General features: G+C 44.2%; 1 protein-coding gene across 2 annotated transcripts in view; it reads left to right on the plus strand.

Annotated features, from left to right (window-relative positions):
• Corin (corin, serine peptidase) overlaps positions 1-24,274 on the plus strand; it is a 200,831-nt gene that overhangs the window by 7,845 nt on the left and 168,712 nt on the right. For both annotated transcript variants that reach the window (XM_038345201.1, XM_038345193.1), the window contains exon 2: positions 23,127-23,268. In XM_038345201.1, the coding sequence (XP_038201129.1) occupies positions 23,127-23,268 (142 nt within the window). The remainder of the gene's footprint in view (positions 1-23,126; positions 23,269-24,274) is intronic.

Below are 24,274 nucleotides of genomic sequence, written 5' to 3' on the forward strand. Positions count from 1 at the left end.
ACTTGTAACGTGGTAGTGGGAAGTGAGCAGGGCCAGTGCCATTTCCTCTCTTCTGCCCTCTCGGCCGTGGTGAGAGTTGATAAGCTGGTGTGCTCTTTTCTCCTGACATCAGATGCATGGCTTTTTATAATGCCACTTCTCCAACTCCCTGACACCAACTCAATTCTGACAGTCTACCTGGAGCTAAAGGGCTCGTCCTTCAGTGCTCCCTCCCGATGCTGGTGGCAGGTCCCCGGCCGCCTGACTTCTGACTGATGAGCTGTAAGCCACGGGGACCCCACAGCCACTCTCTACGTGCGGTGATTTGGTAAAATGGCTCATGGAGCTCAGGAAGATGTATTCCTTAAACTTCATGATTTATGATAAAGGGCAAAATGATCAGCCAGGAGAAGGGGTATGATAGGGTGTGTGTGAACCCCTCTGACATGTGGATGCACTGGCTAAATAACTCAGAAACTCTCTAAATCCCAGCATTCAGGGGCTTTTATGGGGGTTTAATCGAACAGGCACAATTGATTGGTAATTGAATTTCCAGCACCCAGCTTTGTCAAGGGGACTGAAAACTGCCAGCTTCTAATCAAGGTCTGGTCTTTCTGGCAACCAGCCCCATCCTGGAGCTATTTAGGGGCCCATCAGGAATCCAGAATCACCTCGTTAGAACAAGAGGTGTCCTTATCCCTGCTGTCCCTCAGGAAATTCCAAGGGAGGATTCAGGAACTCTGTGGGAAGTGGATGAGGGGAGCGCCCCAGGAGGGCTGCCAGGAGACAACGTGCCCACACAGACCTCAGCTTGCTTTTCCTCTCAGCGAGTGTTTTCTGGTGCTTATTATCCTGAACCTCAGCCAAAGGCAAAATTGCCTGTTCAGCACCCAGGGAAACCCAATCAGAGCAAACTTGGCCAGCAGTGTAGACCACTGCAGCCCTGGTTTCTCTGAGGGTCGCTGCTTTGGCTACAGGTCAGGACTGAAACTGTGCCTGGGTGTGAGGCATGGGGAGGCGGGAGGAAGGGAGAGGAGGCAGTTATAGAAACAGTCTTCCACCACCTGGCCGGGAATCAAGTCAGGAGAGATGTGCGTTCCAGGGTATCACTGAGGAAGACCTTGGCACCTGAGGAAAACGCTCCTCCTTAAATAGCCATGTATCTCAAGTTATGAAATAGGACAGAACAAACAACATGTGGTCAGAATAGCAAAGGAGCTGGATTATCAAGTAGGGAGGGAGAATTCTGGGGTCTCTGGAATTTAGGAAGGTTGGGGATAAAACAATTCGGTAAGTAGAGGGAGTCTGGTTAGCGATATATATTAGTCAGCCTGAGCCCGGATAGCCTTGCAGGCAGCCCTGGGTACAAGGACCATGGAGAGTTGCTGAAGTCTCTCTCTGTCTCTCATCATCTTCTGGCTGGGGTCCCTCTAAAAGTTCTTTTCCGGGAGAAACAGTACTTGTCTTGTAGGCTGTGGTGAGGTCTCGGGAAGGAGGGCTTCCTGAGACTTGCTGCGTAGCTGTAGTCTTTTTCTTGCTGCTCCCATTACCAGGTGGCATGCTTTGCTGTGTGTGTCCTAGAACAACATCCTTCTTGATAAGAAATATGTGTGCTGGGAAGTCACTTGTTCTCCCAAAGGAGATTAAAGGAAGAAATGTTGCTTTTCAAAGATAAGTTTCTCCCATGAGCAAGACAAAAAAGCAAAAGCAATCAGAAGTTAATGCGGGCTCTGTCCAACAGAAACACAGTAGCCACTGATACTGTCTCTTGGTGAACTTCCAACAGAACCAGATAAACTGAATTTATTTTCTAAGGCTCAAAAATCCAACATTTTATAGTTTTAACGTGTAGCAAATATAGTTATTTAATATTTTACTGTGTTTTTTTTTTTGTAACAAATCCTTATGCTTGGCAACTCTTCTATCTAGTATAAATTCAAATAAGAAACGTTCCGAGTTCTCCATGGTCATGGGTAGTGTGTATCTCATTGGGTCATACAGAGCTACCCAGCAGCTGTTGATGCATAATCAAGAACCTGGGAATGCAGTTGCTTGGAAAAGGAAGGTTTTGGGAGTAGCTCAATTGACAATTTGGAGAAGTCAGCCCATCCTGGCTTATCTGGGGGTGTGGGAGATGTGATTAGAACAGGCCTCTGAGGATGAGGCCTCGGGTCAGGGTTTCGACATGGTGATATGATTACAGTTGATGGTGGGGAAGTTGTGCTTTGAAGGGACAAGAAGGGACCACAGATGAGGAATGCAGGCTGCCACCACAGCTGGAAAAGGCAGGTAATAGTCTGCCCTCCGTACATTCAATGGAAGCAGCCCTGAGGCTGCCTTAATTAAGCCCAATAAGACTGGTTTTAGGCTTCTGTCTCCAGAAGGAAAGAGAACATTGCTTTAATCCATGTAGCCTGTGGTAATTTGTACTCATGGGATAGGAAACGAATACATCGCAAATACATTATAGCTAGCATCCTTCTCAGGTCCTCTCTGGACGTGTTTCTCTGGTCTGCTTCAGCTAGGCGTGGATCCCGGTATCTGCAGCTGGGTGCCTGTCTGTTACTGCCCCGCCCACCCTGGCTGGAGCCTGCTCTTCCTTGGATTCAGCTGCAGCCTCTGATGGCAAAACTCAGTTGGGATCTTAGCTGCCTTAAGCAGGGAATTGAAGGTTTTTCATAGTGAGTTACAGTATATAGCAGAAAAAAGGAGGTTGGGAAAAGCTACCAGCTCTCTTGAGTGTTTGGTTCATTTGGGAGATGAAGCTGGAACGTATTTTCTTTAGTTCATTGTGTGTGCACTGTGCATTGTGTATGAGTGTGGTGCGTGTGTGATAATGTGAATGTGCACACTCGTATGTTGGGGAGTGTGTGTGTGTGCACACATGTGTTCCTGAGGCGTTCACAAGTCAGTTGCCTTTCTAAATGCTCTGGCTCTAGATCCTCCTGACTTCACCCCCAGCAGTGGAGTTACAGATACATACTATACATACCATGACATACCATGACATTCCTTCCTCAGGGTTCTGGGGGTTAATCTCAGGTCCTCATGCTTCCCTAGAAGGTATTTTACTGACTGAGCCATTTCCCTAGTTCCTAAATAGGATTTTTAAAGCTAAAAATCAATCACTGGTTTATATATAAAAAAGTATTACTAAGAGAATCAGTAGGTTTAGAGCGTTCATTAGTCTATGAATGTTAGCCGTGGTCTCAAATGAAGCACCAGCAGGCAATCATTTGGAGGGCCTGGTCTCCCAGGGGCTGTCAGGCCCTCTGTCAGTTTCTAGCTTGGTGTGTCTAGGACAAGGCTCAAAGTCTTTAGTCCATCATGTCTACTAATAGATATCTGACCTTCAAGAAGAGCTCAGCGTGACACCTCTGTGCCGAGGGATATTGCTGAGAGAGACCCACAATGGCCTTTCTGTCCAGTCACGTAATCCTCCCATCAGCGAGCTCAATGGTCACTAGGGAACTTAGGGGTTGGCTGCTGGCCCTAAAACTTTCTTCTGTTTTGTGTCTCCCACTCTGAGGTCTAAAGCAGACGAAAGCCCCGAGCTCCCCACTTTTCAGCTAAAAATACCTCTTTTGCCACAGACCCGCTGAGTTCTCGGATTTCCCAGCTGGAGTGAGTTTTCCGGACGTAGGGCTACCCCAGTGGAAAGTCTATAAGCAGAGAATTCCAGGTTAATAATAGTTCTGGGGAGGCCCCTGCCAAGCTCTCACACCCAGCTGCCCACTTGGGGGACTCAGTGCCAGGGACGGGGTAGGGGTGGGAGGAGCTGTTCAAGGCAGCAATGACCCAGGGGCTGCTCCCTGCATCCACTTTCTTTGCCTACTTGGGAAGGTTCGCTTGCTCTCTTGACCTGGCTTTTGTGGTCGCATCCTAGCCTAGATGAATATGGCCGTGTCTTCCCTGTCTTCTGTGTAACACTGACACTGAATGTCCCAAGCTGTTTAAATGAAAGGAGATTAATTGCTCACCCCCTTACTCCCTCAGGAATAAATGAATAAATTCAGGGCTGACAGTGTGATGAGACAGTAGAACTCTTGCTTAGCATATAGAAGGCCCAGTTCAATCTGACACAGAAAAATTACAAAGGGGAAGAAAGACCTTTTCTGGGGAAGCATCCTTCCAGTGGAAGAAAATGAAATACACGGACTATTTAAAAATATTTTAATTAAAAATTAAACCTGTATGTATTTACGGTTACGGATGGAGAGATGGGTCGATTCATTGTTTTTTGAGGTAGGGTGTCACTGTGTAACCGAGGCTGCTCCTGAACTCCAGATCCTCCCGCTCCAGCCTCCCTGCGTGCTGCAGCTGCAGGGATGCGCCCTTCACCTTGTTTATTTCATTGTAAAAACAATTTATCTAATTTCATTTTGTGTGTGTTGGTGTGAGGGTGTCAGATCCCTGTTATAGACAGTTGTGAGTTGCCATGTGGGTGCTGGGAATTGAACCCGGGTCCTCCGGAAGAACAGCACCCAGTGCTCTTAACTGCTGAGCCATTTCTCCAGTCCCTTTATTTCATTTTTTAAGAAGGAGATCTTCCCATTAGAAAGTTTGTTGTCCTTTCACTTATGTTTCTAAAACACACAGACACTGAAGGTATGTCCAGATTGGCCTTTTCCAACATGCAGTATTGGAATCTTTTGGCTCCTGTTTTATCCGGTCCTGGATGAGAATCCTCCTTTTGTCCAGCATGTTAATACAGAGTAAATTTCTTGTGTGAGAGTGGTTTTCATTGTTTATTGCTGTCTTGATCCTGCAGTGCTTGTATTGGCACAGCCTTTACTTCCCTTAATAATGGCCTGTCGTGGAATATTACCTTAGGTGTGTTACATTTGTCTATGCTGTGGAACATTTGTTTAATGATGTGAAGCTGTGTTGCTTTTGTCTATACTGTATTTGTTTAACTCTGTGGAGCTGTGATTCTTTGCCTGTCCAAAACCCTTGGTGGTCTGATAAAGAGCTGAGTGGTCAATAGTGAGGCTGGGGAAAGGATCGGTGGGGTTGGCAGGCAGAGAGTGTAAATGAAGGAGAAATGAGCAGGAGGCAGGAGAGAGAGAAGAAGGAGAGGAGGATGTCAGGGACCAGCCACCCAACCAGCCACGGAGTACGAGTGAAAGTAAGACATACAGAAATATGAAAAGGAAAAAGTCCAGAGGCAAAAGGTCGTTGGGATAAGTTAAGAAAAGTTGGCAAGAAACAAGTCAAGCTAAGGCTGAGCATTCATAAGTGTGAATATGCCTTCGTGTCATGATTTGGGACCTGGGGGTAGTGGCCCCCACCAAATATCAAGAGAGTAAGAACAAAGAGTAAAAACCAACAACAATGGCCCCGAAAGGCACAGATAGTGTTGCCAGAAATTCAGATGTACTGACGAGAAGTGTGTCCCTTATTGAAACAGTCAATTAATTTTTTTATATTTATTATATAATATATATATATATATACACACACACACACACACAATATTCTGTCTGTATGTATGTCTGAAGGCCAGAAGAGGGCACCAGACCTCATTACAGATGGTTGTGAACCACCATGTGGTTGCTGGGAATTGAACTCAGGACCTTTGGAAGGGCAGGCAATGCTCTTAACCACTGAGCCATCTCTCCAGCCCCCAGTCAATTATTTTTTGAGACAGGATTTCTCTGTGTAGCCCTGGGTGTCCTGGACCTTGGCCTACAGACCAGACTGGCCTGGAACTCAGACATCCACCTGCCTCTGCTTCCTGATCACTGGGATTAAAGGCGTGTGCCACCACTGCCCCATTGTTTGGGGTTTTATAAGGGAAGAAAAAGTCATATACTGAATTTGCTCTAAAAAAAAAAAAGAGAAAAAAAAGCTACCTAGGGGAATTTGATGAATGAGAAGAAATTTCTGTTGGTTTTGCTGTCAAATTGCTAATATGAAGGGTCCAGCCACAGTGCACGCATGCGCGTGTGTGTTCAGGCAATGTCCTAGGGGCCTTAACTCTGTGTCTATATTTGGAGACAGAGATGAGGAAGCTACGTGAGGAACCGGTCTTCCACCTTTAGCTCCACTGCCTTCCTCTGACCCCAATCTGGACTTTTGCCTTCAGCCTATCCTGACAGATCAGCATAGTGCGTGCAGGGACCAACTCTTCAGGGTCACTATGGAGCAAGGGCCACAGAGGCAGGAAGGAAGTTGCAACTTCTGACCTTTACATTTTAATAATGTGAGTTTATTTACTAAGTTCCTGCATTGGGCTGGCATTGTACAGGCATGACTCACAGGAATGCTTGGGAGCAGGTAATGTGTGGATGAGAGCAAGGGAACAGGGAGGATACAAAGAATAGGAAGATACAAAGAATAGGAAGATACAAAGAATAGGAAGATGATACAAAGAGAGTTCTGAAACCTGATTTGAAACCATTGCCTTCCACTTTGATCCTCTCCTGAGTATGCGTGTCCCGCTCCAAATAGGAATTCCCTGTGGTGGTCCTGATCCCAGTGGTATAAGAACTAGACATAGAACACACACAAATCCACACCCCTGCTAACTGAAAGCATCATAGAAACATGGCAGAGTGGTGCTTGTCATTTTATTTATTTATTGTGCAGTTTTTTAAGAGAAGAAAAAAAAAAGGTTTAACACAGATTGCTTTTCGTGGATTTCAATATTTTCTTGGCGTTTTCCTTTTCAGACCCCAGAGAGCATCACCATCGAGTCAGGATGATGGGGTAGGCGGGTGTTGGTTAGTCTAAGGTGATCAGTGCCGAAGCAGGGTAAGGGAAACGTGTACATGCAGGGACATCAAGCAGCGTGTGGGCACCTGGAGAGAATTAACGTGGCGTCTCTCTGGAAGACAGGGAGGAGCAAGACTGATTAGGCACGGACTGGAGGATTAACCAAATAATTAACTACATCAACAATCCGGCTCTCACACTGTGGGAGAAATATGGCCGTATCACACTAGACCTGCGACACAGGATTAAAGGTGGAGGTCCGAGGGAACGAGAAGGGAAATAGAACCACACTCAGATGTAATTCGTTAGGTGCTCTGTGTAGCCACGCCTAGTGTGCTGAGGAGAGCAGGGGAACGGGGAAAAGCTGCATTTTGGCTGATGGCTTCTGAGGGTTCAGGTCCGTGGTAACTTGGCCTGCTTCAGCAGGACATCCTGGTGGTGATGGCTTGTGAAGTAGAGGAGGTTTCCTTCCTCGTGACAGATGGGAAAGCAGACTAAGGGGCTGAGGACCAGGTATAACCTTCAAAGGCTTGACTCTAGTGGCCAACATCCTCCATCCAGGACCCACCTCCTGAGGTTTCAAACGCATAAAATAGTACCTGGAGTTTTGGACCTAGTCTTCAGCCCAGGAGTCTGGGGGAGCAGTGAGCATTTCATATTCAAACCACACACACACACACACACACACACATATATGCATATATAATGTGTATATGTATGTGTATAATGTGTTATATGTGTTGTATGTATACATTTGTATAGTATGTGTACATGTGGAGGCATACCCTGTATGAATATCTTTCAACTCTAGTTATATGCACTGGGAGAAAATGGCAACCAGGACGCACCAAGAAAAAGGGAACACCCTGTGAGCCCAATGATACATTCAGGTCTTGTTTCCAAATTACAAGTTTGCTTAAACAGGAGCCATATTCCATGAAGAAAGGGCAGATTGCTGGATAGTTGTTCTGCATGCCCTTAATCCCAGCACTCAGGGGGCAGAGGTAGGAGGATCTCTGTTAGTTTGAGGCCAGCCTGGTCTACAGCTTTAGTTCCAGGGTAACTAGGGCTGTTACAGAGAAACCCTATCTTGAAAAACAACAAACAAACAAAAAAGGACAAATTGAGGCAAAGATTTCCAAGCCTTTGCTTGCACAGAAGCGGGAAGTACTTCTGGAATGGTGTAGGCATGTCAGAGGGACGCAGAAGCAAGCTTAATGGGTTCCCAGTGGCCAAAGAGAGGCCAGGTTGAGCATGGAAAGGAATAACGATATTCCTATATCACGAAGCCCTGAATGAGTGGATTTCCTGACGTGTACATTTGGGGGAGGATGTTTGCTGTTTTATTTTGAGACAGGATCTCATGTATCCCATCAGCTACTGTATAACCAAGGATGCTCTTGAACTTCTAATCCTTCTGCCTCCATCCTCCCAATTCTGGGATTCCATGTGTGCACCATCGCTCTGGATTTAGTTAGGTGCTGCGGATCGAATGTGGGTTTTGTGCGTGGTACACAAGCACTCTTCCAGTTAAGCAACATTTTCAGCCCCATGTTGAATGAAACAGGAAACCACAAAATCACTCTTGTTCAAAATAAAAAAAAAATGGAAAATTTGGAGGAAGGGATATTAGCAAAGTTCAAAGCACCTTGTTGCAAATGTCTTAATTATACTGTTACACTGGTAAAGGAAACAGTGTTCAAACTGAGAGACTTGGTTCACACACTCTTATCCTGTAGCTAATACGATTATCATCGATAAAAACTGGGCAAATTGATAAAATGCAATGGGAATGTGATACCGGTTTTATGATATTTCTCTTAAAGATGTCTGAATTTAACATGAAACTGTACCTGGGAGACATTCTAAAGGATTGCTGACTAGTAACTTACAAAAGTTGTCAAAGTCATGGAAATGAGACTGAAGAACGAAGCAGACAAACAAATCATGAAAACTGAGTCTGAGCATTAATTCTGGGGCTTCCCTTTTAGGTGTGCAATGGCTGTTAGAGTTACGGGGGAATCCTGAATGGGGTCTGAGGATCAAATGGCAGACATGCATGGTGCAGTTTCTTGATTTTGATGGCCATACTTAGGTGATCTGGGAGGTGATTCCTGGTTGTAGGAACTATCCATTAGTAAATAACAAAAGCATGAGACATTGCGTCAGCAGTTCAGTATCAAGGACTGGGAAGAATAAGAAATTCTTCATCCTTCCCCCCCCCCCACAGTTTTTCCCTAAATGTATAGCTATTTCAATTTCTTTAAAAAGGAGAAAATGGCAATTTTTCCTTTCATGAGTTTTAAGTTAACTTATGTGCACACATGACAAACTTTCTTTTTTCCCCTAGTGGGCAACTTAGTATAACGCTAATAGACAAGTTGATTTGACAATTATGAAAAAATATTTTTCAAAATACTTCAGTCGAAAATAGGATTATTTAAAATTGTTAATCACAATCATAACTTTTAATTGTATATTTCCTCCAAAATTTGAACGTTGGTGCATTAAGGCAAGTAGTAAACATTAAAAGAAAAAAAACTTAATTAGCTTAGTCTGCCTTGGCTTGGATCTGAGGGTTTGTCTTTGCATAAGCAAATTTGGTACATTTATCATACTAAGCATATTTCTAAATAGTTATTATTTATATGTTCAATTTTGACTTAAAATACAGACAACGTTAACATGGGTAATAAAACTGAGACAGTTGAAGGGTGGTATATATTTTCAGTGAAATAAATTATTGAAAAGTTGTTTCATTGTTACAGTTATTAATTGTGAAAAATGTTGAAACAAATTGAAAAATATGATTGGTAGAATCCTAGGATATGATTACTTAAATCCTCCTTTTCCATCACCAACATCTTATAATTTTAGGAATTGTTATTTAATTCTTTATACTTTAGGTATTCTGACCATAAAAGTCAAACGTTTATTGGAGTTTATATCATAAACATTAATTAACATATTAAAAAACAAAACCACCAGTGGAAAGAAGCTGGTATGTTTAATTATTTGGTTAAGGCTGAAATAATTTTGAGATTCATTTGAAAGTACCAGTAAGGAAGTATTCATTGATACTTTGCCATTAAACTATTTTGAATAATAAATGGTTTCCTGTTTTATTTGAACCGGGCATTTTATTAAAAAGTAGAAGTCAGTTTTGCAAATTATTTTTCACATTATAAATCTTTTACTCCTTACTTTTTTTCCCATGAGACAGAGTCCTAGGCTAGGCTGGCCTCAAGCTCATGGCAATCCTCCTGCCTCAGCTTTCGGAGTACTAGGATTACAGGCATAGCCATCATACTTAGCTTTGTACTTCACCTCCACAGCATTTAGTAAACGGATATGTATGTCACTGATGGCTGTCTTTCTCCCCAGTCACGCTGCCTTACTTGAGGACAAGGATTTGGAGCTTGCTTGCCCCTTCACAATCTCTGCCTCTTCGTACAGTTTGCCAGGTCATTCTCTAGTTTTTATTGTGTGTGAGCTCATTGTGTGTGTGTGTGTGTGTGTGTGTGTGTTTGGGAAAAGGGTTCTTATGGAAATACAGAGTGGCTTTGGTTTGCTTCTGACAGGTACCTTGGGGGCTTCATCAGTCTGGGATCTACTTTTTAAATCATTTATTTTACTTTTGGGAATCATAATATGATTACATCATCTCTCCCTTCCTTTTCCTTCCCCAAACCCTCTCATGTGCCATTCTTTGCTCTTTTGGCCTTCTTTTTCATTAATTGTTACACACATGTACACACACACATTTCTAAGTAGGCAAGCACAACCCGTCCACTCTGTCTACTGTTGACTTGTATGTATATTTTTAGGGTTGACCATTTGGCATTGCTTCACCAATTGACGTGCTCTTCCCTGGAGAAGACTATTTTTCCTTCTCTTGGTGTTCCTTAGTTGCCTGTAGTTCTTCATGTAGGGTCGAGGCCTCCTGACCTCCCCCATGTTAGCTTGGCTATTGTTTTTATCTGTGTTCAGCTCGTGTTTAGACAGTCATGCTGATGAGACTTTATGGGTCTCATCCTGACATTATTAGGAGACATAACCTCACAGAAACCTCCCTCTGGCTCTTAATATATTTCTACCTCCTTTTCCACAGCTCCCTCCTCCTGAGTGATCCTTAGCCTTAAGGGAGGGACTTGGATCATAGATATATCCTGTGGGATTGGCTCTACATCTCTTCATTTGATCATGGTCATTTTCTGTTTTGGTCTCTGTCTGTTGCAAAGAGAATTTTCTTTGATGCCAAGTGAGGACTACACATATTGGTAGGTATATGGAGAAATATTTAGAATGTAAGGGGGGAGCTACCAACACTCTCACTGAGCTATGACATCTATGTCCACAACAGTAGCCAACATGGTGTGATAACCCTAAGGGTGCAATAGTGGCATGCATACCTTTGTGGTAACCAACAGCTCTTTAATCAGACTTGAGACTGCTCAATAAGAGGGAACTCATTCCTTATTCTGGAAACCTAGTTAACTACCCAGGTCTAGCGAAGTCATGGATCTTGGAAGAGAACCTACAATTTCCATTCTCCCACACAGCATAATCTCTATCTACACTGTAAATACTATGATCTATTTTTTAAACATGCATTTCAAATCTTGGGAATTCTATAGCAGCATAATGTAAATTTGCTGATCATGCTTACTTATAAGATATTCTTGGGAAGTTTCATTTCTCATGTCTTTTCTAAAACATATTTTTAAATCTTTACATTTTTTCCTATTACTGAAAATTTTTTTTGTAGACTGTATTCTGATTATGTGTAAGTTTCCCCTCCTCTAACTCCTCTGAGATCCTCCTTTCTCACCCAACCCACACCATTTCTTTCTCTCTCTCGTCTTCTTAAAAATTTCCACATATTTACCACTATTAGAGAGCTACTCAGTAGAGCTTTCCAATCTGTCTCCGTGGAGATTGTAGCAGTGCGGAGGGTCTAGCTTTAGCCAAGGCTCTCGGCTCCAGTCACTAACCCAGACCTTTTCCCGGGTCCCTTTGCTCTCATTCCAACCCAGGGTCCAGTCAACTGGTCCTGATGGGGTGTAACTACCTTCCGCTCTTACCTCTAGATTCTAGTACCACGTTAGTGTCAACCTTCACCACTCGGTCCTGACTTTCAGTCTCCGTTTCCAGCTTCCAGAGATGTCTCTCTTGTGAATATATTTACACTGATATGGGTGATCATCAACAACACTGTGGTGGCTACCATGGAAAAGAGGAGGGAAGTGGCTTATATTGTGTATTTTCTTAAGCCCCTAGAAAGGAGACTGCTTACCTTGGCTTCAGGGTTGTGGCAACATTTTCAGCCAAAGCTGCCTTCAGCTGCCTATGAGATTAGGTTTGCTATGTTTACTATGACTCCATTGACTTGGAGTCTTAGAACCCACTTAGAATTGGCTACTCCAGAGAAAAGGATTTATGTAGGTAACATAGTACCTCACATGTCCTAAGGACAAGAAGCAGGCAAGCATCAGAAAGGACTAGAAGTTAGAAAATCTGCATGCTGATGGAGTACACATGACCATTTCTGTTATCACTGTCCCTGCATTGGTAGACTCTAAGTCTCTTCCTACACTCCACACGGTTCCTTTCTCCTGCCCTTCGAGACAGGGTTTCTCTGTGTAGCCCTGACTGTCTTGGAACTCACTTTGTAGACCAGGCTGGTCTGGAACTCACAAAGATCTGCCTGCCTCTGCCTCCAGAGTGCTGGGATTAAAGACGTGTGCCACCACCGCTCGGCTATCTTCGAACCTTTGATGGTTGCTTCCTTTCTAGTATTTATTAGGTCATGTCCAGGTAAGTCAAATATCTTGAAATGCACAAGAGTCCACAGGGGGAAAAAAAAAAACTGACTTGCTGGGGCTGGAGAGATGACCCAGAGGTTAAGAGCATTTATTGCCTGCTCTTCCAAAGGTCCTGAGTTCGATTCCCGGCAACCACATGGTGGCTCACAACCATCTGTAATGAGGTCTGGTGCCTTTTTCTGGCCTGCAGGAATACACGCAGACAGAATATCGTATACATAATAAATAAATAAATATTAAAAAAATCATTTTTAAAAAAACTGACTTGCTCCAGAGACAAAGATGTTACTTCCCTCAAAAGCCCCTCTTTCAGTCACCACACAATACCTTGAGATTCATTGAAATGCACGGTCAAGAAATAGGGCTGTCTTGGTGAAAAACGCTGTATTGCTGTTGAGCCGCGGTCCTTTATCAACATGCCCCGCATTTCCTTGTCCCTGGGTATGGAAACTGAACTGGAGTGGTGAGATTGTTGTCCTCTTGGAGGGAGGCAATAACAGGTCCTAGGGCAAGGATTATGTCTTCCTCACCCTTGTGTCTCTGGATCATATTGAGCACAGAAAAGCCTCCAAATAAACATTCCTGGAACAAGCCACACTAGTATCAACTTTTGATACGGTTTGTAACTTATAGGTACAATTTGTTATGAGGCTCTCAACACAGACGTTCGCTTTCTTTTCCAACTAGAATATTCACAACACGGCGAGATATGCAATGCCCGTTGAGTTTGGATTTCATCTTCTGCTCTAGGCGTTCAGAAAGCCACTGCCACTTCATCTAACACATACCATCCCTCCTCGTGCCTTTGCCTGGCGGGATCCCTTTCAGCAGGTGGGGTCAGGAGGGTAACCGCTCCACATCTGTTTATGCTTTGCTCTGCATCAAAATGCTTGAAACGGGTTGTTGCAGAGCATAAAATCCATTTGGTTGGGTGTGCTCTCCCTTATTATTTTCAGCTGTAGAAAGCCAATATTTTAGATGTCTACTCCTGTTGCCAATCGCTTTCAATCTTCAAGTCACAGAGTCTCCATTGATAGAGGATCTGTGAGTCAGTGAAGTCTCTGCAGGGTGGACACATGCCACAGTCTCCATTTGGCTATATGAAAAAGGGATTGCTTCCTTTTACGATGTGCCCAGCTTCTATAGCTGTGTGGTAACATAATCTGGATGCAAAATTTAAAGCATTTTTTTATGAATAAAAAGTCAAATATTTAATTTCCCAAGGAATGGATAGTCCAATCCCCTCCCCTTTCCTTACCTCCATTGTTCTAAAAATACAAATACAAAGAGAAAGGGATAAGGAGAGAAAAAAGAAACACATCTTTCGGGCTCTCCCATGTGTGCAGAAAGAGTTCCGGCACAGTATCTGCCTTCACGGAAAACTTTCGTTCTCTTTAGGTTGTGTTTTCCATAAAATGACAGCATCGAAATGTTTGAGTATGAGGGCACAGTCATCTCCAAAAAGGACGTGTGTGTGTGGTGTGTGTTTATCCTCCTTGTTCTCCTAGTCCTCCTTCTCCTCAGAAAAAAAGGGAGTCTGTTGTATGTTTGTAACTATTACAGAAATATGACCCTCCCAGCTTGCTCTGAAGAAAACAGGACTTAAAGATCTTCTTGTACCTCTAAGATCAAGATGATAACTTTCCTTCAGGGAGCTGAATGAAGAAGACACCCTCTGAGCTGCTTCACCCAGGGAACAATCAGGTCTCAAAACTTTGTGAACTTGTAAGAAAAAAAAAAGAAAAAAAAAACCTGTTTGTTCTTTTCACTAATTTCACATTTTTTTGCACATTTGTGGTGGTATCAAGGCATTGAAATTTTTGGTTTCTAATTTGTAGATATAGGCATAAGGTTAGGGTGAAGGGATGGCTTTGTAAGGTCACCTAAACTTCTAGTAGTCGAGACAATTACATAAGTCGCCTCTGAAACATTCAAATCTGTTCTCTCATAGTTCACACTCGAGCTGAACAATGCCACCTTGAAAACAGGAGCATGAATGTGACATACTGTCTGCATTATGGGGTAATTATTATCTCGTCTCCCGGACAGAGTAAACACTGTGCTGGTATTTAGTCTCTAGGTTGAGCATCCACTCTTGGAAGTGTGAATATGTGTCTTGGGAGGGGACTGTCTGGTGGTGTTTCAGTTTTCAAAGGAGGAGCCGTGGGCAGGGTTGACTTGCCAGAACCATGTGCTCTAGTGTGAACTCAGTAATTTCATTTTGAGAGAGGGCATTGGGTTATTGGAACCTCGTCTGCTTCAATTAAGCGACAGAGAATGGGACGAAAAGACTTACTGAGAACCAGATGCTCTTTCCCTGTGCCTCCCGGGACATTTAAAACAAACATCACAACAAAAGACACTTGGGTCCAGAGTAATTCTGACGGATGGTTTGGAAGCGTTTTGTTCGCTGGTAGAGCAGAAGCTAATACGGTGAATTGACAGATGGTTGGCCTGAGACGTACCTACATGGTTGATCTCTTATTCAACAAATTTGCTTTCAGTTCACGTGAGGGACACTTTCGCAGCTGACCGAGAACAAAGTGGTGTGCATCTAGCACTGGCCAATATTCATTATTAATTTGGGGTAGCAATTGTCTTGCTGATGCTTGGTGCACACTGAGTAGAGCAGACTGAAGAGACGCCATCTCTCTTTAGTACTGAAAAAATTTTCAAAGCATATTTGGGCGCTGATGTTTGGGCATATGAACGTTCCAATCTGAGTGTCCCGCGGGAGCCCCCTGTCGGCACTGCTGAGCCTGTGACTGTGATAGTATGCAATCCCTGCAGAGTTTCCACGAGCTTCCGTGTCCTGTGGAAGACTCAGGGATGGGAGTGATCTACTGCCCTCGCAGCCTGTTGCATGCACGCTTTGCTAAAGCAGCAGGACACAAACACATTTGCAGTTTCTCATCTCCCTACTTCAAGAACTAAGGGACTAAGTTTTCCCGCAAACAGAAGCAGCGTTGATTTTGTAGGACTTTTAAGCTGAGGAATACGGCAACCTAACTCAATCTTCTGTGCTGACTTCATTCTATTCTACCATAATTTTAAACACGATCTCCTCTTCTCATTGTGTCTTAATAGTCCTTTCAAAAAAGTTATCTAGGTGCTATAATAAACTTTGAAGCAAAAAAAATAATTTTAACTAAATCCACCAGATAGCTATCAGAATTAGGGTAACCCTCCAGCTAGGAATAGTTGGGCACTCCAAGTCTGCAGACTCTTGGGCTATATATTTACCTGTATGTGTAATTTGATAGTGTGCTTAGGAATACAAGGATTTTGGTTTTTGTATTCAATAACATCTATGGTAGAGAGACACATTTTTTTTTTAAGGTGGAATTAACTTGCACACCACACAAAGCCTGAAGTCTGCCTAATTTTTGGTACTAATTTAAACAAACCATACACAAGATAGCATTATTGGAATATCTGTATATATGATGCTGTAGCATAAGACAGAGCATACCAATGTCTCTTTGTAGACACTATCTGAGGGTGAATATTATTTCTTAACAAGTTATTGGAGGCTAAGGATAACATTTGCTTAGTGACACCTTGGGATGATGAGAGAATACGTTTGTTGTTCTTTTTTTTTTAAGTTAGGTTGTCGATTTGTTAAATCTGAACTTGAACCCTCTATGTCATTTTTTAAAACAGTATTTATTGTTTTAGTTATATGTGTGTATGGGGACATGGGGTATTTGTACATGAATGCAGGTGCTTGAGGAGGCCAGAAGTATTGAATTCCCCAGAGCTAACGTTACAGGTGGTTGTGAATGTTGGGAGTCAAAAGGGTCCTCTGGAAGACAGTGCGTGCCCTTCACTGTTCCATCCCTCCAGGGCCGCTTTCTACCTCAGCTTTTACCACTGCCTTAGTTACTTTTCTATTAAACACATCCCACTAGGGTGTAGTTGTTGCGTGAGAATGGAGCAGGAATGCTCCTTTCAAGGCCAAAGTCGGATCCTTTTCAATGACAGCTAAGAGTTTAGGGCATGGAAGCTTATAAATCGTCAGACCAAGGTCCTTAACAAATCGACCAAACTGTTAGGCATCTCTTTTTGACTGTAACTACTATGCAAAAAAGACATTTTAGGTGCCAGGGAACAGGAATGTCTAGGCATTTCTGATTTGGGGGTTGGAGGAGCTACAGGAGCACTTGTTCTCAGAGTCTTCGCATGGCTGCGTTTGTGGTTTTGTTTATAGTAAGGCTCACTATCCTGTCTACAACACACAGTTTCCTATTCAACTCCAAAGTTCACAGGAAGGGGTGCAAGTGTGGCCTTCCACTTACAGTCCTAGGAAACTTGGTTTATTAACTTTAGGGTGCATTCCATAAAAACAATCCTATCTTACTTAACATTTTAATATTGGTTGTACATTTGCAAATAATTTCCACCGCAGAGACTTTGGATGATTTAGGAGTAGAGTATATGGAGACTATCTAGGGATTTATTATTTTTAAAAGAAGTCATTTGCATACTTGCAGAATAATTTTGTTTGGGTGATTTAACTACTCATTTATTTGAAAGTTGCTAATCCCCTCCAGTGGTTGGAGTGGGATATAGGCTTAAGGACGATACAACGAGCAGACGCTGGAGCTTATTCCCTGTCCTCACTTTTTGTGTGTGTACGTGGTGTGCATGTCTGTATATGTATGCTTCTGCATGCGTGTCTCTGTGTGTGCATGTGTGAAGTGTGTGTCTGTGAGTGTGTGTGAATGTGTGTGTGTGCAGTGTGTGAGTATGTAGAAGTATGTGTGTGTGTGCAAGTAAATGTGTGTGTTTTGTGTGCGTGTGTGTGAATGTGCATGTATGCTGCGTATGCCTCTGTGTGTGCACAGGTTGTGCAGGAGGCCCCAGGTTGATGTCAGGAATCACCCTCTATTGGAATCACCTCAGGGTCTCTCCATGAAACCAAGAGTTTGCCAATTATGCAGTTTTACTGACCTCCTTGCTCCAGGGATCCCTTGTCTCTGCCTTTCAAAGCTGGAATTACAGGCAAGCCATCAAACCCACGCAGCAGTTACCTGGGTTTGAAGAATCTGAACTCAGGTCTTTGTGCTTGCCATCCCTCTAGCCTAAGACTTAATTAAGCTTTTAGGCTTGATAAAAAGCTGGCAATAGAGGATACGGTGTTGGAAGAAGGGGATGGAGGGAGGAAAGGAAGGGAAGGGAGAGGAAGATGGTGGGGAGAGAGGGCTAGAGAGGGTTAAAAAGGGTGAACGTAAGGCTTCTGAACAAGGTGGTAGGATCTGTGGTAGAGATGGAAGGGCCGTCGTAGATGGGGGCGGTGGCGATAGAATGAGTACAGATAGAAACAGGTCTATGGCTCTAGATTTGGGGAAGTGTGCTAACCTCCACATGACGACTTTACTGTTTCTGTAAAATGAGAACAGGAGAGTTTGAGAAGGAAGCTTTGAACTCACCAGCCAAGTAGCTCAGCCAGGTGGCTCACCAGCACATTCTACCATCCAGACAGAGAAGATTGGAATGTTCACCTGGTGTTAGCTTTAAAAGACAGGCGACTGTCTTGGTTTGCTTTCTATTCTGTGGTAAAGGCTGTGGCCAAGAGAAACTTAGGGAGGAAAGGACTTTTTCAATGTCATAGTGCATCATCTAAAGGGATCAGAGCAGCAGGGCACATGGGAACCTGAAGCCAGGGACTGAATCAGAGCCATGGAGACATGCTGCTTATTGGCTTCATTTCCTCTCCTTGCTCAGATTGCTTTCTTTGCCACCAGGGACCACCTGGCCAGACTGGACCCACTGGGCTGAGTCTTTCTCTGTCAATTACCAACCAGGAAAATGCCTTATAGACTTACAGGATGGAGCCTCCGTAGAGGCTCCTCTTGCCGCTTGACTCTCGTTTATGCCGAGCTGATGAACCGCTAACCATGGCAGTGAGGGGGAACCCAGAGGCAGTGAGGGGGGTGCTCAGAGCAGCTGTAGGGGTTCTGGCAGTAAAGGTTGAAACACAAACATCCTAACGCAGGCATATAGAAAGGGAAAGTCAGCAGACTGGAGGGAGATTTAGGGGCTCACTGGTTAGGAGGCCCCAAGGGATTGAGAGAACAGCTGTCACAAAGCTGATAAAAAGTAGCCAGTTGAGAGACAAACACATCAGAGTTAGGAACATAGAAGATAAGGAGGAGAAGAGCCCCAGTGGAAATTAACTGACTTAAGAAAATACTCCCGTTAGGAAGAATCTATCATTATATGCTGTAAAAGCAAACATGATAGCTTTTTACATGAATGTTGTTCTTGAGATACAAGAAGCAAGTTTCCTCCGGTGAGCTTAGAACAACATCGGAACGAATTGCTTTATAGTACATGTGTGCAGTTCTGAAGAGATGCTTAGCTCCCTGAACTTGCTGCATAGTCCCAAGGGTGAGGAGGTTCAGTTCTGGAAGACTGGAAGACGAATGCCACCTGGGAGAGCGCTGGGAGAGCCTCTGGAAAGGAAGCTTAGGAATAGTCTTAGCGGTTAACTCACTGCTGTTGTGATGGCTACTCTGGGTTGTCAACTTTGACTGTGTCTGGAATGAACTAAACCCCAAGGGGTTGAGTACAGCTGTGAGGACTTTTCTGAGTCATTTGGTGTGGGGAAACCACCTTTCATCTCACCTTCAATCTGGGCCGCACCTTCTGCAGGCAGCCTCTATAAAGGACACGGAAGAAGGAGGCGTTTGCTCTTCGCCCGCTTGCCTTCACTCTCGCTGGCAAGTTCATCCTTTTACTTCCCTGGGTTTAGGGCATATACTGAAGACCTGCTGAGACATCCAGCCTTGTGGACTGAACAACTCTGGCATTTTCTGTTGGTAAACAGCCAGTGTTGGACCAGTGGGACCACAGCCTTGTAAGTCAGCGGTTCTCAACCTGTGGGTCACCACCCTTTCGGGTGTGTGTGTGTGTGTGTGTGTGTTAAGTATTTTCTTAGATGAGCCTCTCTGCCGAAGTAAATAATCCTTATCAGACCAAATTAGACCAAATTAAAGATGACCGTGTTTAATGGAGTGCTCCCAGGTGCCCCCAGGAAAACATGGAGGGGGGGGAGACCATGCAAAACCCGGAGACCACATGTTCATTCTCTGGGGGGGCAGTTTAAATAGCCTGTGGGAGTGGTCCCGACCTTCCCTAGTGAGGGGTTACCGTTTGGCTGGCTTTCTTGACCCTCCCTGAGGAGGGTTGATTGTTTAGCAGGCTTTCTTGGAGGTGGAGTTTGAACTGAGGTAACTCCCAGGGGAAGGAGCTTATGCCAGGAGCTGGAAATTCGTAACCAGACAAACAATCCAGACTTTTTGTATAAAGGGCTGTTAGGGAGCTGAGGTGACGCTTCTGACCAAACATTCCAGAATTTTTTGGATAAAGCTAGTGAGCTGAGGTGAAGCCCCTCAACCAAACATTTTAGACTCATTGGATAAAGGGACGCCAGCTCAAGTCTGGCTGCTTCCTGTGAGCATGGGGCGATGTGGGAGAGGGGAGAGCTGGGAGTTGGTGGGCTCACGCTCAGCGAGAGGTGCGGCTGGAGCTGCATCCAGTTTACTGTCATCCTGGAGACCTCAGACAGCTGTTTCTTGAGGGGGATGAGAAGGCAGGTGGCTAGGAGAAAAAATATATTGTTATTATTGGCCCTATGAATAGGGCTAGTCATGGGAAGAGTCATTAACTGCCAGAAAGAATGGGACAGAGAAGTGCCCTGGTTGTACTGGTGAGGCTCGAGTATATAAGTGGGACACAATAGCAGATAAAACCAGATTTTAGTTGGTAGGTGTCCTTGGTGTGTTAGGGAGCAGAGGTGATGCTTCCAACCAAACAGGGTGGAAGGGCCCTTTCACATCATTTAAGATCATTGGAAAACACAGATATTTACCTGACAATTCATAACAATAGCAAAATTATGGTTATGAATTAGCAATAAAAATAATTTTATGATTGGGGGGGTCACCACAAAATAGGAACTCTATTAAAGGGTCACAGTATTGGGACCGAAGTAGCTCATTTGGGAGAGCATTAAACTGAAGGGTTGCAGCATTATGAAGGTTGCTGCAATCCACTCTAATAAATCCCATCTTTATTTGATCAGTTCTGTTCGTCTAGAGGACCTTGACTAGGACAGGTCTGCCCTGCATGGTTCTGAGGAGCCTCACAGAACCCTAGTGGACATGGCAGTTCCAGCCACAGAGCAGCCAGACAACCACGTGACTGAGAAGACAGAACTAAAATACTGAGTTGTTTTTAGTAGTTCTCCCTTCACTTCCTTAAAAAAATAATAAAGGCACCAGTTTCCTGGCCATGGGTAAAAATATTGAGATGAATCAGGAATGCTGTGTCCAGAGGTGGGTACTTATGGATGCACTTCTATGGGATTCTAGAACTGTGGCCTCTGATTCTCCCTTGTGAATACTAAGTGATCTGTGCTTTGCTACAGTATTCTGGACAACAAGGAACCTCTGTGTATAACCTGGGACAGCTATCAGTGAAGTAGTATCATGACGACCTTAATGGAGCCATGGCTTCTGTCATTGCTGTGGGAGTCTGAGGAAGTTCACGGTTCTTTGGCTCTCTGGATGTGTTTCCATCTCTAAGAGGCTTTTCCAAGGTTACTTTTCTAAGACTTACGCTGGTTTGAAGTGAACCCTCCTTGTAGTCCTTTCCCGGGAATCCATATTCCATCCCTGAGTTCCCCATGGCAGTTATTTCTCTTGTGAAGTGAGCTCGGTGAGATCATTGGTTTGAAATCATCGTTAGACTTACTGTGGGCATGCGATACCTAATTGAGTAAATTGATCCTGCCACTATCTCTGTTGGCCTGCAGTCCTGCCAGATCAATGTTATCTCCAAGCCTGAAAGGGTTCCCTGTGTCTAGTGACAGAGCTGTGATTGTGGCACCGTCGTAGATCTCCTATTTTATTATGCCGTTGTTCTATCTTCCTGAGAATCAACTGTAGACTGATTAGATGAACTCACCTTGGCTGGTGCCTTGAACCAGGTGCAGTGAGAACGGGTTAGTAGATACGTGAGCCTAATAAATGAAGCCCTTCTGAAGCCAGCATCCCGAGTTCTTTCAAACAGTGTCCTTTCATGGAGAATTGCTAAGGTTGCTGAAGACGGCATTGCATTCCATGGTGAACGCTGCTTGCTGTAGACCCCAGTGACCAAGGAGCTGTTTCAACAGTGGGGAAAAAGCAGAAATGGAAAAAGCAGAAAAATGCCTGTTTCAGAGAGAAACTATCTCAGTTCATTCCCTTTGCGTGTCGCGGAAATGACCATGGACCAGCCAGGAAGCTTTAACAGTATTACGGGACCGTTCTGGCAGAGCAGTCTAGATAGTGAAAAGGCTCTATGCAGGGCCGTTCTTTTATTGAAAGTTACATATTTATTACAGAGGAAGAGTACTGGCCACATGTGGCGGGGGTTCATGAGAAGGAGCGCTTGATATTGGGATTGTTAGAATAGGAGAGATTCTCTGAACACACAGAAACCAGGCGAGGATAAGTTTGGAAGTAGGGAAAGAGAAGTGAATTAATTTTGGATTTGGGCTGCTCAGCGTCTGGAACAGGATCTGTATAATCTAACAAGAAAGGGAGCTCAGGACTGGAGAACCGTGGTCCAAAAGACCTCACAGACATTAACAGACAAGTGCAAAGCTGTCAGAAGACCAAGGCCGGGGTTCAAGAATCAGGAACGAGGCTTGCTTGTGGACTACCGGCAGCAGCCTGTCATAACTCGAAGAACTTTCAGTAACATCTCAGGCTTCTGCTGAGACAGCCTCAGCCTTCAGCTAGCTGACTGTAATAAACAAATTCCCAGACAGGAGCTTGAACTTCGCACAATGGAAAGCATTTGCTGACGAGAAGTTCTGAGCCATCACTGTGGTCTGTCTCCCTCGTTTATGGATAGACTGTGGGGGAACTGTCAGCAGCAGAGGGTGTCCTCTGAGCTGCTCTGTTTTACCGACACCCCGGACAGTCTCTCACTTTGGACTTGTTAGTAGACGCGTGGTCCACAACTTAACGTTGTGGAACTATTACCACCTAAAAACGCGTTTTATTCAGATGGGAATGAGGCAAAGAAGAATGTAGTCTAGTTGGTGTCCTGTTTGTTCCTACACACCGGCATTTTATCTGCGCCAGACACCCTTTTACATCTGGCTCAGGGAAAGCTCTTGCCATTGGTAATTCACAGCATTTGGAATACTGCCAAACTGATAAATGTTTCTTTAAAACAAAACCCAAACATGCTAAAATGTTATTAAAAGTTTGTCTAATGAGAAGATTTTCAGAGTAAATAATAAAAAAAAGCAAGAAGAAAATTTGGTAGAGTGATTTCCTGACATGAGGGGAAGAGGAAGAGGAGAAAGGAGAGAGGATTGGGAGAGGGGAGGAGGAGGGAGAAGAGGAGGACTTGTTTGTGTGTGAAATCATTCTTTTGCTCACTGCTGTTAGTTGAGTACCTTATTTCATGCCCTCAAGAACACGGTGTCAAACCTCTTAGGAACTGCAATTCCCCGAGAAGACAGCTGTAATGTAGAATTTCACACCAGGCCCCGAACTGCTGTGTGACACTAAAACCATGTTTCGTCTCTCCCTCTTACGGCAGGTCTTGAGAGCCGACAGTGCTGTGGGTGAGGGTTGCCCTCAGAAGCTGGTGCCGGCAAATTTGCTGCGCTTCCTCCTGCTGGCGCTCATCCCCTGCATCTGCGCCCTCATCGTGCTGCTGGCCATCTTGCTGTCTTTCGTGGGTGAGTGACGCCGCCACTCAAAAGAAAGGAAGTCAAAATTGCAATGAGCGTGTTTTAGAGCCTAGTTTATACTCGGTGTCAAATCAGTGAGAAGATGGTCACTGCCTTCCCGGGGCAAAACTTGCAGTTTCAGCCACGTAAACCGCGTGACCTGCTGTTGCTGTCAATGCCAATGATGGCTATAATAGAAACAATTACTCGTGAACACCATGAAAACTGCGGGGTGGCTAGACCTGTCATTTTCCATAAGTGCTCACGGGTGCGAGGAAAGAATATCACACAGGACACATGCGCTGAAGACAGAAGGACGTGCAAGGTGCTTCGACTCAGTATGGCGCAGGGGGGTTAATTAATACCTGAAGCTTTGCAGGGAGGTGAATAGGAATCCAGGTTGGGAGCACCAGCAGGTGCAGGAGTCAGGTAACTCCAGGATGTACAGAGATAGATGTCAGAAACTGGATAAAAAAATGGCAACGTTGGAAAATGCAGCTGGACGGATGCAACCCACATGCCAGCAGGCTGTGTCTGTTGTAGGGAGGCATCAGGCCTTTAGAATGTTGGTCACCAGCTTTCAAAGCTCTGAGAAGGAAGATTCAGGGTCACACTAGGTCAGTTTTGATTTTGAAAATCGAGACCTTCAGCACATACTCTAAATGTGACAATGGCAATCAGGTAATATGTGCTGAGAATCCGTTCATTCATCCATCTCAGTTTAGTGAACAACAGCCTAAACTAGAAAGGCAGTCTCTTGGGAAAAACCAACAACCTGTTTTGATTGCTGTCCACCAATGTTTTGGATCAGGGTCCTTTAAATGCATGTAACCAACTGAAACAGGATACAAATAGCAAGACAGAGATGATCAATTCCATCACTAAAGAGTTGAAAATTGTAATTTCATCAAAGCAATCTATTATTTTCTCGGACATTGGCTTAAGAAAGCCATACATTTAGAATTGACAAGGTAAGTTAATTCCAGTAAATATAAATGCCTATTTGTTCATGTAT

Source organism: Arvicola amphibius, chromosome 1, assembly GCF_903992535.2.
Source record: "Arvicola amphibius chromosome 1, mArvAmp1.2, whole genome shotgun sequence".
Lineage (NCBI taxonomy): Eukaryota > Metazoa > Chordata > Mammalia > Rodentia > Cricetidae > Arvicola > Arvicola amphibius.